This window comes from Neopelma chrysocephalum, unplaced genomic scaffold, assembly GCF_003984885.1.
Source record: "Neopelma chrysocephalum unplaced genomic scaffold, ASM398488v2 Primary Assembly neopelma1_59, whole genome shotgun sequence".
In the NCBI taxonomy this organism is placed as follows: Eukaryota; Metazoa; Chordata; class Aves; order Passeriformes; family Pipridae; genus Neopelma; species Neopelma chrysocephalum.
The window spans coordinates 13,983,171-14,003,571 of record NW_020897714.1 but is presented as its reverse complement, the minus strand read 5'-3'; the positions used below and the strand labels follow the sequence as shown (position 1 = coordinate 14,003,571).

Here is a 20,401-nt window from a genome sequence, read left to right as displayed (position 1 = left end):
TCAGTGGGAACATCAGTGTTCATTCATAAAGGATCACTGGACCAAATTTAGGGTGAACCACAGAATGAGTTCCTGAAAATTAAGAAATTTTGTTTCTGGTACAGAAACATAACGTTTCAAAAGCATATTTTAAATTTAAGACAGTCATTTGCTTATAATTCTGTTCAGAAATTTGGCTTACTTACGTGGTTGAGTATCTGTGAGAAATCTGAGAAGAAAATAGGGACACAACACATAAATGTAAATATTTTATGATTCAAAGGTTCATATTACAACAGAAACAAGTTTAAATGTCAGGATTCTTAAAATGAGAAAAGGCTTTCAGTTTTCTGGATCCAGATCTGGATCACAAATACAGGAAAAATTAAAAAGCCTGCATAAATGAGATGTATGCTTGAATAGTAGAGTTTCTAAAACTATAGTTAATTAGCAGTGACTAAATTTAGGCTTACTAATTTGAAAAGCTAAAAGTGTATTTAATTCTCTAGTACAACTCAGAAATGCATTTTAAGTCTAAGTCAGTCATGTGAAAATACCTTGTATTAGAAAACATAGCACATATGTAGGTTACATTATCATCTAATTGTCCATAATAAGAGGTTTTTTTCTCTTTGTTTGGTATTCATATAAATTTACTCTTCTGATTCATTATTAATCATAGTTCATGTGGTGATTTGGCATAAAATGTTCATGACAGGATTTCTTATGTTATAGTGAGTTAATGTGATCTGTGCTGTAGTGCATGTTTGTGACAAGATGATATAGAAACGTATTGCTTTCACAATAATGCCTCTGGCTATTATACCTAACACTATAAATTAAGAGATATAAATGTACATATAAACTAATGTCTTTTTTGCTCTAGCAAAACTTGTCATTCCAAACAAATGTGAATTTTCATGGCATTATTTCTGATCTGAAGGGTGATTATTTAACGTTATAGTAACATTTGTAAAATGGGATTAAAATAGAGTATGATCTTTGTAATGCATAAATGGGCTGAGTCAGTTATATAAGATTTAATTGAAGAAATGTGAAAGTGATTTATTTTGAAAGTACAGATCACATGAGAGAATATAATGAGCTCTGAGTATATCACTGAACAGCAGTATGGGGGGAATAATATAGGCAGGAGGAGTAGAGCTACTGGATATTTGATTGAATATCAGTCAACAACAGAACACAAAAAAAGGCCAGTGATATATGAATGTTGTGCAGAGTAGCAAAAGGAATGTGTATAAAAACTTGTAGATTTCTGTCCCCTAGTGTGGTTCCCTTTATGTTTCAACTGGGATAATGTGCATATACTTGGGATTCTTTACGTCCACTTAAAACAAATTAGGAGCAGAAGATAAATTTCTACTCTTGGTTACAAGAGTTTTGCAAAATTGCATGTATGTTATGATAAATGACTTGCAAAAGGTAGTAAAATTGTTTATAATGATGAATTATTTTCATAAATCAGTGAGGACAGAATAAGTGATAGACAAGTGGCAATTTAGGTTAAATATTAACAGAAAACATAAGAATCAGAATGGTTAATCATTGGGTTAAGGGTATTTATAGTCACAGAATCATTTAGGTAGGAAAAGACCTCTCAAATGGTCAAGTCCAACCGTTAAGCTAGCGTTACTAAGGTAAGCTAGCACTGCTGAGATATTTGCTAAATCACAATATTTACAATTATAAAAGGCATGACTAGAGATTGGGGAGATTCGTGAAAACATTCAGAGTGGTTTGGGAATAATTATAGATGTGATTTAGGGCCTCTGACTTCTTGCAACATGGTACTGCTGTTAGCTGAACCCAAAGGTCTGCTAAGTCATTTTCGTTTCATGCAGGTCCAAAGATCCCCTCATGTAACATTTTTGCAAAATAAGGACTTGCTGGTGTTCTGCTGCTGATGGGAAAAGTGGGGAATGGAATCCTTGGACCTGTCTTTTCTTTCGACTTTATTGCATGGGTTGGATGGGCTTAAGGTAAAGAAAAGCAAAACCTGAGCCGTGGAGATGAAATTTATTCTCCCTTTGAAGAGAACCTTCCTTTTTCAGGAACTTTTGGTTAGATTGAAATAAACAGGAGAAAGAGTGGAGGAGAAGAAAACATGCTGCACTACCCTGTATGAGGAGTCAGTCCTGTGCAGCTCTTTTCACTGAAAAAATTCAAATAGAATTTATAGCAAGAAAGCCTTTCCCATGACAACCCATTCACTGCTGGGTTTTACCAGAATGCTTCATTAATAATGGATCTGCCCAAACTGTGGAATTCAAAAAGATACGCACATCTATATTCTTTTTAATTTATAAAATAACTTTATGGACAAAAAGTTTGAGATGACCAAAGCTTTTCTGGTTTTCACCGCTAATATGAAGTTCAGTTTATTTTATTTTTTTTTTAACCGTAGTACAAAATCAGCCTCCTGTTTGGAGATAGCTCTTCAGTACAGCTTGCTTTGTTCTAATTTGGTTATGTACAAAAATGTTTCTTCCTTAAGCCAGACTAATGTTGAATGTTTAATGAAGGAAGCTGCATAAGAAGATATGTACGATCTGAACAGCCTTGTGGTTTCAATTTATCTCAAATCATGCAGACATTAATCTTTTCTGTTCAAATTTGTCGTGTTTCTCAGAACCACATGGGAAGAACTCACTTAAGCTATTGACGGATGAATATTTTTGCCACTTTATTTGTATCCTTTTGTAACCCCACTTTTTGATGGTGTTCTTTCCTGCTCTTACCTCAAGGCATAAAAGAAAAAGATATTTTGAGAAATGCTTTTGCTATCCCCTTGCTGCCCCTGGCAGAGTTAATCCAGCCATCCTGCTGTGCTTATAGAGCCTGTTCTTTCCCACCCACGGTGCTTCCTCCTCACAGATTAAGAGTCAAAGTACAGGATGATGGTGGCGCTGCCTGTGATGTATGTCTCCTCTGCCATGGTGGCCATTGCCTTCTTTTAAGATAGTAGTAGCATTGATACCATTGTGGCAGCCTTAAGGATATAAACAAAGTAAGGATATAAGGAAGAACTAATAGCTTTTTTGAAGCTGTATCATGTATTTGGAAAATGTACAAGATTTGGGGTTCAGAATCTGATGGGCAACATCACAATCCAAACTGAATGTGGATTAGTCAAAATTGTTCTTAATTTATTTAAAGTTTGCTGATCAGTCAGACTACCTGAAAGAAAACAATAGATTACTATAGCTGGAGTTGAGATGAATTGGTAGCTTTTATGTATGTAGCAGCTTCTTCCGTTTTGTGTTAAAGGAGGAGGTTGATGAAGGTAGAGAGGAGTGTGAAACCTGGGGAGAGGGGCTGGTATTTAATTCAATGATTGTTTAATGAGAAAGGATTACAAACCAGTATAGCATAAAACAACTGGAAAAATAATTTGATGGAGGATCTTTTATTTATTATTTTTATGCTAAGGTTGTATAAATCATAACCTATACTGAGGTTATCTGTCATTCAAAGTTTATTCTTTTAGGGAGTGTCCTTGCTGAAAGGAAAGTGGTGAAATTGATCAGCTGGCTGTTACTGCAGTGCAGGTGGAGCAATAATTGAGGACCCTCTTTACATCACATCAGAGATGTAGGTGCATATTGCCTGTAAATTAATGAAATTAAGATCTTGATAGTGGTGACATCCCTGGACAGCATAACACCTGGTATCCAAAAATAGAGTCAATGCTGCCTATTACCAGCACATCACAATATGTATTTTCCTCCAGTGGGCCAAATACCGTCCAAGACTGATACGGCCAAGCCTAAGCAGCCATTTTGCAGTAGAGTGAATTCACACTGATTGCTGGTAAGACAGGAGCAGTTATGATAAGAAAAACATTTTTCATTGAATGGTTACCCCTTCTCTGACAGGTTTATTCCAGTCTTCAAGGAGAAAATGGCAGACACCTGACAGACAAACTAGAAAACTGAATTTAGTGACTGCTGAATACTAAAAAGCATAGGCTCATAGACCATGGTTTCTGTTAAAGCATTTGCTTTAGGGTTCTTTACAGATTTATTTTTTTGTGCTAGCTGCCCTCTTCTTTTGGGTGATCCATTGTGAAAGAAACTGCAGATTCACTGTTGTGGATGCATCTCGTATTTGGCTTACACCGCTGTAAGCACAAGCAGCGGTTGAAATGAAATTTCCACCCCTCCCTCTTTCCCCTATCCTTGGTTGTACTTTCCTGCCCATTTACTTGTGCCAGTGTTAGCATCTCTGTGGTCAAGGAAGAAAGGAGATGAGGACCTGGCCATATAGAGAGCTGCTCCCTGCCTCCCTCCCGGGTCTGTTTTTAAGGTGGATGTGATCCCTGGAGTGAGATCCTTGTGAGGTTGCTCTACCGCAGCTGCTCCTACTCTGCAGCCCAGCACCCCTCCTGTTGGACCACACCCTGGTATTTATTTCTGCAGATCTTTCTTCTAAGGAAGCAGTTCCATGCCATGAGACTTACAGGACAATTCACCTGTATTTTGGCAGTGAATTGGGATGGGTTGTGGCCTTAGGCATCATGCTGTCAGTTCATACTGGTAGATTATTGACATGACATTACCAGTGATGGTTCCTTTATCAAAGTCTACAAACACTTTCCACGTTTTTGTCGTTATGATACTTTTACAACTCTTCCTCTTAAAAAGTGGGTAAATATTCATGTTAGCAATAGAAAAATAATGCATTATCAGGTTTATAACTCTGAAACATATACTGCTATTGGGAATAAGTGGCTTTTGGATTGTTGTATGTGATGTCCTGTATGAACTGCTCCATAGCATGCTGGAGCATGTCCAGAGAAGGGCACAAACCTGGTGAAGGTTCTGGAGCACAAGTCTGATGAGGAGAACCTGAGGGAGTTAGGGTTTTTTATGCTGAAGTAGAGGAGGCTCAGGGGAGACCTCTTCACTCTCTACAACTACCTGAAAGGAGGTTGTAGCCAGGTGAGGGTTGATCTCTTCTCCCAAGTTACACATGACAGGATGAGAGGAAATGACCTCAAGTTGTGCTAGGGGAGGTTTAGTTTGGATATTAGGAAAAATTTCTTCACCAAAGGGGTTGTCAAGCATTGGAATAGGCAGCCCAGGGAAGTGATGGAGTCACTATTCCTGGAGGTATTTAAAAGATGTGTAGATGTGGCATTTAGGGACATGATCTAGTTTTAGTTTTATGGTTGGACTCAGTGATCTTAAGGGTCTTTTCCAAGTTAAATGATTTCTGTGATTCTGTGATTCTGAGATAGCACAGCCTGAATGAAGCTATAGGTAGCCTCTGTGCATAGATGTGGCTTGAACTAGATATTCAAGAGTGGAATTGATGCTTTTAATGTAAATGTTTTAGAACACAGAAACAGAGTTTTACTAAACTGAAGAACTGTAATGCAAAAGTAATTAGGTCTTTGTGCATACATTTGGTAACTTGCAAATATACTAGGAAAATAGGTGTGTTCTGAATAGCATTTCTTAACAACATTTGTTCTGATCACTGATCCAGGTGCTTCTGTCCAGTTTTTGGCTTTTCTTTCTGTATGTTGAAGACAGTTTTTCTGCAGTCATTGTGTATCTAAAAGATGTTGATGATTTAAAATAAAAAAAAAAAACATAGAGGGACTTTCGTTAAATTCTAGTATTGGAAAGAATTAACACCATCTTAGGTTTTTCACTATTTTTACTGCAATTTTTGTCAGACTATATAATTGTATGATATAGAGGCAAACAATTTACTTTCAATTGTAATATATTAATATCTTTATAATTAACTGATACTATTCCCATATTACAGAGCTCACTTTTTCATGACAACATTGGTTATAACTGTGAGCTAGAGTAATTTGCATTTTTACTCTAAGCACTGAATGGCTGTTTACTTTTTCTTATATTATGAAAACACTCATTACTGTATGTTATTAGAAAGCATAAAAAAAAAACACCAACTATTTATTTAGTAGGCAAATGTCCCGTTCATTAAATGCACTTAAATGTTTGGGTTTTTTTTCCTTTTGCTTGGAATTAAGTCTGTGATGAAATTGAATCAAAATCAGAAAAAAGGATCCATTTTAGAGGTGTTAAAATTTTCTATGTAGATTTGTGTTTTATCTTTTAGTTCTCATTGTACAAAGTGTATTTCATGCTTGTGTACAGATTAATGTCCTTTGCTGATAATTGCCTATTAAAAATAGATAAATAAATAATTAGCTCATTACAAAATGTGTTGTAGTACTAGTAACTTTAATTATAATTCATCTTCTGTGTAAGTAGTCCTGCAAAATATTGTGGGATAACATATTGGTATTGCAATTGCTCTCTCGTGGTGCTATATGATTAACATTGAAGACCTCAAGGAGTAATAATACTGCAGGTCTCTGTGACCACACCTTCTCCAAATCTGATCTAAACCAGTAACTGGACCTGTCAACACACAAATGGAAATGGAAGTCCCCAGTGGAGGGAAAAGTCTATCCTTTAGGACTCAATCTTGGGAATGTATTCCACCTTTCAAACTGTCCAATATTTTTTCTATTTAATGCCTGTGAAAACAGAAGGAGTGTTTTTACTTAATGTACAGATCTGCTCAGAGCTTGCCATTTTTCACATAAACAATATTTTTAGACTTGTCTCTTAGAATAGGGTAATCATTATTGTAACAATCTTGGTGTTTGTATGTATAATAGATGTTTAGGATTTCTGATTCATGGGGTTTGGAGCCTAGTGTGATAAAAAATGCACATATGTAACATTTGTCATTACATCTGAGGCTTGTAAAATGATCCAACTGTGATTTAGTTTTTGAAAGTCTGTGGATTTAACTTCCTCTTAATTAAAAAATTGTTTTTAAAAACCAGTTCAGTATGCAGCCTGAGACACATCCTCAGGAGGCAAAGTGACCAGCTCTCAGTTTTGGCCAGGTCTTGTTTCATTGCATTTTACTTATTTTTATTAATGAAGTATTAAATTGATATTTTTCCACTGAAATATTAATGGTTATTGATTACAAGCAAAAAATTACAGTTAATTTTTTTATCTTTATTGGAGCTAAAAGTACTAACACCTGATATTTTCAGTCAGCCCAGCCAATTGTTAAACTAATGAAAATTTGGAAAACACTTTAATGACAAAAATGGCTTGGTAGTGCCAAAGTCTGTCTTGAGAACTTCTGCAAAAAATAATGAATTCTTACTTCCCTCAGTCTGACCTGGGATGGCAATGGCTGAGCAACATTGTAACACCACTTTACTTGGAGAAGACTCTTGGCCTTTGCTTTCTCAGTACCCTTAAATGGAAATCTACATCTAAATTATTTATTTATTTAAGTGGTGGGTGACCAAATAAACATCAGTTCCTCGTGATAATGTATAGAAATGAGAATTATGAGACAGCCATCTGCTTTTGTGAAATGCTGTCACCAAGAAAACTGACATTGTTTCCCATTGAGTAATTAATTTCAGAGTAGTATTATGCATATTTCTTATCCTTATGATATGAAATAATTATTATATGCATAAGTCTCTTAAAAGTCTCTTCATAGGCGTAATAAACAATTACTTCCCCTGAAGTTGTGGACACCAGAGAAGTTGCAGCAAGCCTCTGACCTTCAGGATGCTTTGGAGCTTCTCAGTTCCCATGTGATGAGAAAGAGTATCCCTATGTGAAAAATGCAATAGAAATTTAACATGGTTTCACTGGATTTGGCTATGTCTGGTATTGGTAAACCACTGGGCATTCAATATCATAGAATCATAGAGTGGTTTGTGTTGGAAGGTACCTTAAAGATTATCTAGTTCCAACTCCCCTGCCAGTGGACACCATCCACGAGGCCAGGTTGCATGAAGCCCCACCCAACCCAGTCTTGAAGACTTGCAGAAATGGGTCATCCACAACTTTTCTGGGCAACCTGTTCCAGTGCCTCATCACCCTCACAGTAAAGAATTTTTTCTTAATATCTAATCTAAACGTTTCCTCTTTCAGTGTAAGTATCACAACTGACTCGGATATATTTAATTTTCAAAATATGCTGATCATTACATCATGTAATCTTGGAAAGTATGTGGGATATAGGGTTTTTTCGCCTTTTTTGATTGTTTCATGGTCTTTGTTTGTGTGTTTGTTTTAACTGTTAACACTGCATTAGTGTTCTAGCAGTTCTGTGGGTAGGATTTGTAGAGTTTGGAACAGTTGTTGATGCTGAGAATTTATACAGCAAGTTTTTGGTTAAATCAGTCATGATGATCAGGTGAGTTGTACTGGTTGGTGTGGGCTCACTTTGTGGGTATTCTGGGCACTGCCATGTTTTAGGATTAGCCCTGTGGGGCAGCACTGTGGCAGGAAAGAGGTAGTAAATGTATCCTCCACTTGCAATTCCAGATACCTTGGAGTTTATTCCAATATGACCAGCAGTAAAATGGTTAAGAAAAATTAATTTAGCTAGGGTTTTGGGCCATTTACTTGTAGAAATAGGAAGATCCCACTTTGTTGGCTTGCATTTACCATTTTTTTCTCAAATTTTGAAGTGTCTGATGCTGCTACCAGAGAATCACTAGTACTGTTCTTATCACTCTCTAGTTTTGCAGTTTGTGGCTCTGTGTTCAGTAGCGCTTAATAGTGTGTTCCTAGCATTCAATTGCTGTTACACATGTAGTCCAGACCACTTGTGCTATTATAGTACTAATTTTAGCCCGTACAGTAACGTTTCAGATTCTTCCAAAAGAAAAGGAATTGTTGTCCTGAATTTCTGTAATCTTTATAATACTCTTTAAAAAAGGTAGAATAATTATAAAAATATAGTATTGGATATTGGATATTATTATTTAATTAGAAGAAAAGATCAGGCAGAAGAATGTTGCAGAAATAATACTTATTTTTAGATTGAATAACTTGTTAATTCCAGCATCTGCACATACACAGTCATCAGGGAGTTATTGGGCTACGTGTGTTTTTTAAACATCTGTCAACTAAGCCAGAAATCTAAATGCAAAGTGTTACATTGGTTGTATTTGTGGATTTCTTAGATTTCCTAGTGGAATTTCATTTTGTATGCTAATCGTTGCAGAGTATGGAGGTAAAAATAAGATTAAATTTGTGTGCATTTATCAGTTCTCTGGACAAATGACTTGCCCCGTTCTCCTTTAATTGTATTACAGCATCAAATAGAATCAAATATATGAGATTAGGTTGTATCATTTTTGTCTCAGGTATCCTGCTGTCAGTGTGGAAAGAAGTATGTCATGTACATGCTTTTTTTTTTTTCTTTTGTCCCAGTAAGGAAAGAACAGGCTGTGGATGGCCTTAAGCTACTCTGAACAGTTTCATGCCATGTTGCTGATTCCTACAGCAGCACTGCAAAACTCATTTCTTTGTTGTATACTAAGTAGCCTACAATCCATTTGACAAAATGCTTCACTGCATAGCTCTTAGGTGCATTGGTTTGATTGTCCCTATTCAGTGTTACTGTGTTCAGTGTTACCTGGTATATACAAATTATTCATGGGAAGCTAACTTATGGGCTATGTAAGTGCATGACTTTTAATGGTTACCTAAAACACAACATTAGCATATTTCTAAGGTATTGCTTTAGGCAGCTGTACCATTCCACGCTGTTGACCTAAATTTGTGATATTGGACATTTTTGATAAATACTGTCAAGGATAATCCATCACAGAACAAGTTTCCAGAGTTTTAGGATGTTTGTTAAACTCCTATAACTCAAATATAGAAGTGTTTCACAAAACAGTATTTTACATTTGTAAGCTGAGTAACAGGTTTTCCAAGTAAGAAAATTGCGAGGGAGTAATTTCCAGAAGAATACAGCTGTCTTCAGTTAGTGGATTGTGTGCTCCAGATGAGACTGTGATCCAGCTGCCTGTTGACTGAGGACCATATGTTTCTGTAGGTTGCATCATTAAATCCCTCTCACTTCTGATTTGGGGTGGCCACCATTATATTGGAAAAACAAAAGGTGGAGTAAGCTTAGCAGTGCATATGGTGTTTAAAGATCTGGTTTACTTTCAAATTTAGCACGGTTTTTGAAATAATTTAGCCATTTAGACCCGTCTGCTGATCTCTTATGCGTGTAGTCTCTCATGACTCATGTCCTTTTCTCTCCTGTTGTTCAACAGCTCTGTGAAGTCAAAGAGAATTGCTTTGTGTGGTTTGATGTAGCTAATAAGACAGTCAGAATGCTGAGGACCTTGAAACAACCCAAGAACTGTAGCTTGGCTTAAAAATCTCTGGATAAATGATCTCGTTGATGGGGAAGCATTATGAAAGAAGCAAGTTCACTGAAGTGCATTACTTGAGTAATGCTTAAAGCAGCTGTAGTTCATGCACGTGTTTCATATGGTTAAATACAGAGATAAACTGTGCACCCTTCTGTTTAACACTCAATGTAAACTGAATATATAACTAAGTCTCCTGCATGCCTCAGGCATTTCTGTGTGTGCTGCATTATCTCAGCTTCACTCGTGCTTCTCTAGATTTAGTCTGAAAGAGTATCACAAAGCAGGGCGGTTTGTGGGACTCTGCAGCTTGGGTCTGCTGCTGAGCTGCAGGGTCTGCAACACCCCCGTAAGCTACCTCTCGGAGGAAGGCCTCCATCTTCTTCATGTCATAGCTCATCACTTTGTAGATGTGGGTAAACAAGATGTTACTGGTGTTTAACAGTACCAAACAGCACAAAGACCTCTGAAAAAGGAAATATGGGCAAATTCACGTGCCCATGGATAGGCAGGATAATGGATGCATAGGGATGGATACCAGAATAAAATGACAGTGTGTTGTGAGATACTGGATCTAAGAGATGTAGTAGGCGAGTTGCTGGGATTTGGGTTTTGTTTGTTCTTGTGAATGGTAGCTCTTAGTGCTAGTGCTTAAGCTGAGGTAGTTGTTCACTTAAGATACAGCATTTTCAGGGTTTTTTTTGGGACTATTACTTTTTCTAGGTTGAGCAAGAACTTCCTCTCAACTGAAGAATGTTGACACACAGTGGTCCTAAATATAGTGGGAAGTACTGTTTTCTGAGAGGGAATGGAGGCAGCTCTGGTGTATAAAACCACATATACAGTCTGGAAGTTACATAAGGACACTTCTGTTTGCAGAGCAGAGGCTTGCTGCTACAATTAGGGCTGCTTTACACTCTTTACACTACAGCCATTGTAGCCATTACAGAATAGCATTGAAATATGATTTTTTTTTCCCCACTAATGTGTAAAGTTTCCAACTCACTGCTGCTCTTTTCCCTGTTTTCCTGAGAGCGGTGATGGTTTTGTATGTGGCAGGGACACAGAGAAATACAAATGGGGAATAGTTGCAGAAAATTTGGAACAACTTTTTTGGCAGCATTCTTGGAGTTTGGACAAGCACGAGATATTTGAACGTATCCACTGATGGACATGTTTGTGTGCAACATGTTTTTTTCATTGGGTCTGATAAAAGTAATAGAACTTCAGGACAAAGTTTGTCCATCCTGTGTTTCTTACACAAGGATGATTCTCCACCATAATGCAAACTGTATGTGATGTTCAGAGATTACCTGTGAAAGGCATAATGAATAGATTTAGAAGTGATAACATTTATCCATTGTATGATTTCTTTTTTCCCTTCTGTCCCCCTCTAAGCATTCCTTTCTCTCTTCCTCATCCATCCAATGAATCACTTTAATCCTCATCACTCACTGTTTGCCTGCACTTCTACATTTCCTTCTCCAGTCTCCTCGTCCCCTTTCCTTTTTTTCCTTCCTACTCTGCTACCTTCTCTTCATTTCATTTTTGTTTCCTCTTTACTCATTTTTCAGTCTGTTTTTTTCAGTTTTCCACATCTGCACCTGCTCTAGTTTCTTCTTTCATTTTACAGAGTTTTTCTCTGTTTGATCTCACCTCTCATTTTCTCTGCTGATTGTTTGCCTCGCACTCTCTGTCTGCTCAGCCTGTCTAGAGGACTGACTCGTTAAAAGGTTTAAAGAGAAAATGGCTTCACTCTGAATGGATCTTCATTTAATGATTGCCATGTGTTTTTTTAATGAGATATTTTTGATATTATTTCAGGTCTTAAAAATTAGTTTGATTGGCCACCGGAAGCGCGTTCTGGCATCTTTGGGAGACAGGCTTCACGAAGATCCTCCTCAGAAACCACCTCGGTCAATAACCCTCAGGGTAGGTCCCCATGAAAATTTGTTTGCATTTCTCAACAAGTCAGTAATCATTTCATAACATTCACATGAAAACAATGGCTGCTTTTAGTGGGGTTCAATTTACCTCACTTCAGAGGTGTACAGTACGGACATCTTAGGCTGACCTGCTCAGTCACATCTCTCCATATAGCCAGCAGAGATAAACTGACATTTTTACAGGGTGATTCATCTGACCTGTTTCAGATGTCTGCCTTAGGATAAATAGTACCTTAGAAGTACCAGCTTATCTTTGCTCAGGAAACTAGCTCAGAACCAGGTGTGTACAAGCTGCACATCTACATTTGCCCACAGGAATCCCTGCCCAGCCCAGCCGATCAATACTGCTGAAGGAGAGTTACCATTTTCCTTTTATGTTTTTGAAGGCTTTTCAGACCTATGCTTTAGTCTGTCTTTAAGGAGAACCTCTTGAAATTGTTGATATAAATGCCATTAAGATGTTTCTGTATAGCAGAAGTTTCATCATGTTTTTAATTTTCATTTGTATTCCCTCTTTCAGAAATGTCGTTGCAATGTGTCTGGGGTTTTTCCACACTTGACCACATTTAATCTCCTCTCATTACACCACCTTCACTCAGTTTCTCCAATCCAATGCCTTTGCTTACTTGCTGTCTGCTACTCTTATCAAGTTGTGGTCTGATGACCAATTCCTACTGCATTCTCTCCAAGGGAGTTCATAGTAACACTTTTTATTTTGATATTTTAGGTCACACCTTTTGCATTTGATTGGATCTGATTACTTTTATGAGGCTGCATTTCTGACTGAAATCTCTTTTAGGATTAAATTTAAAAATGTCAGAGACTGTCAGTGCTCCCAAGTTAAATTTTCTGGTATAAAGAAAAATACAGAAAGACAGAATGAGGGCTTATTTTCAAGTGCATTTAAAATTTCTTTGACCAGCCAATTTTCACCCTGCTTATTCTCAGATGCCCCATACAGGCATTTTAGATCCCGCCCCTTAATTCAACCTATTCCTAATGCCATATTGACAAAGGTCTGACAAGTCTATAATGTGCTTTAAGGCACATTGCACATACATGTAAATGTTTTCCTTGTACTTTATTTTTTATGTATTATGTGAATGATTCCTGATACATTACAGGTGTTAAAACACTCCAAGGAAAGAGAAATATATCGAAAGGCACACTTTTTTCTCAATGCCTTCAGTATTCTGAACTGGAAAATCTATTCCTCTTCAGCGGGTGGGAAAGTTTCCACAGCCCACATTCTTGGTCAGGACTATATATTCTCAGTTAATTCTGAAGAGAAAACTGAATGTCCTCCATCTGTAGTCGAAGTGATAAAAAGTATCTGCTGTGCCACAGCTAGAGCTACTGATGCGGGCCAGTGCTAAATGTCATTTATCACCTCTTGGTACTAGAGACTTCACAGAGAATCCTAAAGAGGAGGACATGCATTTGGAATAAAGGGTTTTTTCCCATCAACTGCTTCTATGCCATTTTACACAAAAGAAAGACACAGTGTTTAGTTTGTAGTCTGCAATAATTTGTAGCTCGAAAACTGATTTAAATAAACTGTCTGCTGCTGCTAGAAGATTGATTTATTTAGAATCATAGAATGGTTTGGATTGGAAGGGATCTTAAAGATCATGTGGTTTCAACCCTCTTTACCATGGCCAGAGACACCTTCCACTAGATCAGGCTGCTCTAGATCAGTCAGAAAGGTAGTTTGTTATTTAAAGAGTCTACTTTTAAGGTCCCAAGCTCAACTTAAGCAATGCTAATGCTTCATTTTTTGGCTGTTTTTGTATTAGATTTTAAAATATTTCAAAGGAAAAGGTTAAATATTGAGGAAAAGCAAAAAAGCATTAAGAATATCTACAAAATATGTTATTCCCACAATAATTGTGTACTAAGGAAAAGTTATTTTGATTCAAAGTTATATATTCAGAAGTATAGTAATTGCTGGATCTCGGTTTACCTATGTAATCTTGTTGTCCTTCTTTTGAGTGCATGATAATCTTTAATTACAGAAGCAGTTTCCATATTATTCATGGAAGCCTGTCTGCACCCAGTCAGCACTGGAGGCTGGAATTTAAACTGAAGGACCATCAATTTAGGCAGAAAATTTGGAAAAGTGTTACAATAGTAGTATAACTACTATTGTAGTAGTAGCATAGTACTACTATAAGTAGTACTATAACTAAGTAATATAACTAACTAACTATAACTAGTAGTAAGATAGTATAACACAAGAATTAATTCACTAGAGAGAATTCCAGTTTTTGGGAACTGGTTAGACAAACATCTGTGGGACATGAGGTATTCCCAGGCAGCTTGAGGAAGGATCTCTTAAGCTCCCTTCCAGCCCTGACCTTTGTGTTTCCAGGTTTATATGACTGGCAGGACTGACAGGTGGGGATGAAACAGATTTTGGAAGTGAAATATATGATCAGACATCCCTTCAGGTCATATATCCTTTCATTCACAGCCAAGTAGAAACATGATATGAATACCTGGTGACTAACAGTCGCATGGTACTGAGGCCGTGGTAGCACCTGCAAGGGTGTCCATGCCTGGTCTACAGGTTTGTTAAGGAGATGAGAAAGTGGATATGGAGTGAGGATGAGGAATGAAGGAAGAATGGGAGAGAGGCTCATGATTAAAGGAATAGCTGTACCTATGAAAATACAGATTTACACCTGCTTTTGCCACAAAAGCCTTGGATAATGCTTGGTAAGTTATTTAGTTAATTGCCTCATAAACAGTCACTAATTGTATGTTACCAACATTCTGCATATTTGACTGGAGTCTGAAGTCTGGTTTATGCTAGTGCTGAGCACACAGTGCTACAAATTACATCAACAAAGCAGCGTATTTTGGAATACAAGCACTTGGAAAATCAGGAATAAGCATTCTAATTGGTCATCCAAGGTGACTGATACTTTTTAAACTTTGTGTATCTCACGTCACCCACACTAAAGTGGTGATTATAAAATGCCAGAAGTCACGGGGCATGGTGAAAATTAATTGATTGACATTTGTAAAGCAGTTATGAGCATCATGAATATGACAGTATTAATCATCCTATCTTCAGAGCAGGATGTGAATAGAGTTTAGGAAAGGGGTTTGGGGCCATGAAACGAGGTGAGAATAAAATACTGACTACACAATAACTAATGATAACACAGTGCTGAGTATATGACAATATGCTGCACAGTTGAGGATCCATCTGTGCTGTGAAGGACAACTGTGAGAAAATAGCATAAAATCATACAATTACATACTGTTCCAGAATGCAAAGGCATGATAATTCTTGTATTTCTTGACTTGGTATTTCTTGTCTGCATTGCCTTGCCAGCAATCTTCCAATATAGATCTCAGAGTGAACTTCCTCTTTATGTGCAATTTGATAAAATATGGAAAGCTCGATGAGAGCTGGAATCTACATGTTCATTGCACGGTCATCTGTCTCTTTGATGCACTGACAGCCCTATCAGTCTAATAACAGTGTGTGAATTGTGATTCAGAGCAGAGAGGGGTTACCTACCTGTCTGAAGCAGCAGGTAGCAATCAGTAAAGAGGATCTTGTTTGGTGCCCCTGTACTCAGGTTATTTTCAGGGCAGAGGTGTGTGCACCATCTTGTCAGGCCCAGAGAGGGTAGGTTTTAGAGATTATACCCCACCAAACCTGAGCATGTGCAGACTACAGCTTTTCAGAAGCTTGTAACTGGGCCAAATGTAGGTGGATTTTTGTGAAGGAGGGAAAAGTCTATTCCTAAGAGGAAAACACTCTTTTCTTTGCCCTGGGAGATGTCAAGTGCTTGTCTCAAATCATAGGAAAGCTAGAGAATTTTTTAAAAAAATCCAAGGTAATTAAAAATTGCTTAACTATATTTCCCTATATTTTTTCTTGTTGGTTGACTACAGCCAAAATGAAAAATACTAATCCATTACTGTGGTTGCAAGGAATAATGTCACATAGACTCCTACACTTCAAATGTTAACATCGGGTGTTACTATGACTTGAATCCCTTTCCTTTACATTTGGAAGAGATTATTACTCTCTGATTTCTTACACCAGATCTTGTTTCTTAACAGCATGGAGTAAAGTATCTTGATGCTTTTCAGAACTGGGCTTGCTTCAACCTAATCATGCATGAATCATCCAATTTAATTCTCTCTTTAAATAAAAAGGCAGAACTTTTTACCCTCCATGGACACTGGTGCAGGTTTTTGCTTCCTCTAATATTTTCAGGTCCCTTCTTGTTGCTCAGTATTGAAATAGAGTATTACAGCAACAGGTGATTTAGAGAAAGTCTGCACTGTGCAAACATGCTCCTGGGTACGTTCTGCCTCCAAAGAACTTACTAGCAGAGAAATCTCTTGTGTCAGATAAATTGAGCCCAGTAACCTACATCATGAGAGGAGAACGTTTCCCCATTCGGTTGCTATGGCAGTGTTTTACTGCCCGCACTGGGGTGGCACAGATGCAGACTGTCTGGCCGGTAGGCTGTAGGTCTCTGCTCCTTCTGATGGACCTCCAAGAGTGTTGAACAGTAGAGCTGGGCACTGATGTTTGTAGTTGGTGTTTGAACAAGTGATGTGATATGCATGAGAATAAGTGTTTCCAAACATACTAATGGTGACTACAAATGAGCGGTGTGGTAGCAGATTCTGGTAAAATGGATGATCAGGAGGACCCGTTTACCTATTTATTAGATAGAGTTTATGTATCAATTCAGTATGGCATTTGTGCACTGACTGATACAAGGTTACGGTTCATCACAGATAACAAGAAAAGGCCAGTAAAATATTTGTACTCTGATGCTTTCATGCATTCTAGGAATTGTTACTTAGCTTGTGTCTGATATTGGGTACTTCAAGTTAAAATGGATGTTCTGCAAAACCTATAAAAATTGCAACCAAGTGTCTATACTGTGTAAATGGACATGCATTTCTTTTTTCCAGCAAGAGATGTTGCTGGAGTTCAAATCACTTTCAAATCACTTTCACTGCTCAGAGCGGCTGCTCAGTAGTGAGAATGTATTTCATCTTACAAATAGCTAGTCCTAAATCGTGACTTTATTTGGGCCTTGACAAGAAGTAACTCACTGTTTTATCTCTCCAGCAGTCCTAGAAGGGAGTATATATTACACAAGGAGGTTTTGGAGAGGAAATTTGCCACTAGTTCGTGTAAATACTGAATTATTTTTCCTTCCACATGGGCTCAGCACATTAGGTAGCAAATCTCAAAAGTTCATCCACAGTAACCTCTACTTCAGGAATTGTTCCTTATTTTTTTTAGTGTGAACCATTCAAATACACTTTTAAATGTGTGGTTTGAAGTCAGTAATATGCTGTTCTTATGCTGCATTTTATTTCTCTGTCCAGGAACCCAGCGGTAACCACACTCCTCCTCAGTTGTCTCCATCACTTAGCCAAAGCACTTTCACTACTGGTGGCTCCCTGGACGTTCCCCACATTATCATGCAGGGCGATGCAAGAAGAAGAAGAAATGAAAACTATTTTGATGATATTCCCCGGTCAAAGCTGGAGAGGCAGATGGCACAGGTAGGACTAAAACAATGCTGTTAAAAGGCTGCACCTTGCTGCATTTGGTTACAGAACTAACCCTGACCAGAGCAGTGGGTCGTATATGAAGTTTGAATTGTAAGCGACAAAGGTTGACGATTTTTCCAAGCTGTCTGTTCCAGCTCTCTGTACTTCAAGTAGTGTAAGTTGGCATGTTGGTGTATAATTTCTCATGAGAGGTTGAGTTTTAGGGGTGTTTAGGTGCCTGGAGGCTGAGATGAAGGTGGCTTCTGCACAGCAGAGCATACAGTCTTCCCCCTGCATTGACTCTGCCTCTTGTTCCTGTAAGGTGCAGATTCCTCAACTTCTGAGCAACCCAGATAAAAAAAAGCTGACATCAGTTCCCTGCTAAAAACTTAGAGGACTTGGAGGGTGGTGATTGCTGCATTTATTAATGAAGACGGTCAGCATTCTGCAAAACTCTGTGATGTGGAGATATATCTTGAGTGTTTAAAAAAAAGATTTAATGGTGCAAAAACTCATTTGAGCATCACAACAGCACTAGACTGAACTGGATGTTAAATCAAACTGCTCATGAAAGAAAGCCTAAAATAGTCTCCACCTCTAAATTTTTTTCATCCAATCTTTGAAAGAGTACTGATAATTTTAAATTAAAGTATATTTTGACCGAAGTGATACCTTAGAATCATAGAACTATTTAGGTCATGACCCTTAAGGTCATCAACTCCAACCATTAACCTGGCACTGCCGTGTTCACCACTAAACCATGTCCCCAAGGATCACACCTACATGGTTTTTTAACACCTCCAGGGATGATGATTCCACCACTCCCCTGCACAGCTCATTCCAATGCCTGCCACCGTTTCAGTGAGGAAGTTTTTCCTAATATCCAATCTAAGGGGCAGAAAATTATGCATGGGCAGCCTGTTGGTGAAAATGCTTTAGAATGAACTCAGCTGGTTTTTGGTGGTACCTATGATGAAAGACAGCCAGGTCTTAATTTGCATGTTGGGAATAGGGCTTTGGTTTGCTGTCAGAAGCAGATGGGCAGCCAGGGCAACTCCTGGAGCATCTCACTCCCTGAAGGAGCAGGTTGCTGCATGCTGCCCTGCATGAGGCTTCCCAGCAGTGGCTCTGCCTGCCACAGTCCAAAATAGAGCTTCTGTCCAAAATTCAAGCTCAAAATGGAAACAGCTATGCAAATAATTGTGTTATAATGAACAAAAGGCTGCAGTCTGTCAGCTAATTACATGAACAAGAAGTAATTAAATAAACAAAGAAAACAAGGTGCTGCCATTACCTGGGAACACAGAAACAAATTGAATTCCATTTGTTCAGAGAACGTTTCTAGAGAGGTGAAATTGCATTTGTTTGGGTGGGCCTGTTGCTTTGTCTTTTTTAAATCTCCTAATTTTCTGCTATATAATTTTGTTGTACAGAATTAAGGAGAAAGTTGCCGAGTGAATGAGCTTGTTTCCAAACCAAAGTCTACTGGGCTTCTGTGGCAAGAACAAGGTTGAGCTGAAGTCCAGCAAAGAAAAGCCAAGTTCTTAACATGAAAATATTTCTTTGAAGGTTATGAAATTTAGGTGTTTGAGCATAAAATGCATGCTTGCTCATGGCTGAGTAGACTGGTTCATCTACTTAGTTCATTTTATTACTTCATTCACAAATCCCTATTCTCACTTCCTCTTTTAGTCACTAATATTGAAGACAAAAAAATCAAACAAACCACGACAACACAAAGACCCCATGCTAACAATTCTTTCTGTCTCCATTTTACTCTTTTCTTTTACTGTTTGAGGTCCTGATATTACCAAGAGGTATGACATACTCTCATATATGATACCTGGAGATTTTCTCTGTACTGTTAAATACTGCATTTTTAGAAGGACTGTGATATGTTGCATGTCCAAAGAGAAAATTGAGAAGTTATTATTTGCACCACTCCAAACTGCTGTAAAACCAATCAAGTGCTGGGTTTTGTTTTGGTGGGGTTTTTTTGTTTTGGTTTTTTTTGTTTTTGTTTTGTTTTGTTTTTTGTTATTGTTGTTGTGAGACTGTGTACCCACTGAATTGAAGACTTCAGTGCCTTCTGTCTAACTTTAACCATGGAATATATCAGTCATCCTTTGGGACTCCAAAAGGGAAAATGGATTCAGATTAAACCCATAAAACAGTGGTTTGTGTAAGTCCCTGAACTCCAGTCTGTTTGAAGTCTTTCTCAGCTCTGCCCCCAAATTCTGCATTCCCGAAGTATGTAAAATTCCCTTTGACTTTAACGGGAAAGTCAATGACTCCCTCTGGTGATCATTCTCAATAAATTGGACTCACCCCATTAAGAGGCTAATCAGGGATTTCTTTAACCATTCAAGCCCAAAAATAGAATCTTAAATTTATTTTTTGCAATATGTGCTTTGCTAAAATGAACTATATTTCCTTCAATCTTTTCCCCCAAAGCCCCCTTGAAATTAAAGGTAAAATAATTATTTCTAGAAAGTACAGGAGATTCAACTGATTCTTAACATGAGCCTTCTGCTCCGTGTGTTTGGTTTTTTGTTTTATTTTGTTTTGGTTTTTTTATCTAGCAACTTTCTCCTTGCAGTTTGCCGGTTCCTTTGGCTTGTGTCAGATCAACAACTTCTGAACTGATACGAGTCCTGCTTTCCAGCTGGAATACTTCTCACAAACACCATGATCTAGAGGAATT

At 37.8% G+C, this 20,401-nt stretch overlaps 1 protein-coding gene across 10 annotated transcripts in view; it reads left to right on the top strand.

Annotated features, from left to right (window-relative positions):
* Nucleotides 1-20,401, top strand: part of ANKS1B (ankyrin repeat and sterile alpha motif domain containing 1B) — a 423,694-nt gene that overhangs the window by 358,372 nt on the left and 44,921 nt on the right. For all 10 annotated transcript variants that reach the window (XM_027679966.1, XM_027679964.1, XM_027679965.1 and 7 more), the window contains 2 exons: nt 12,032-12,139; nt 17,530-17,709. In XM_027679966.1, the coding sequence (XP_027535767.1) occupies nt 12,032-12,139; nt 17,530-17,709 (288 nt within the window). The remainder of the gene's footprint in view (nt 1-12,031; nt 12,140-17,529; nt 17,710-20,401) is intronic.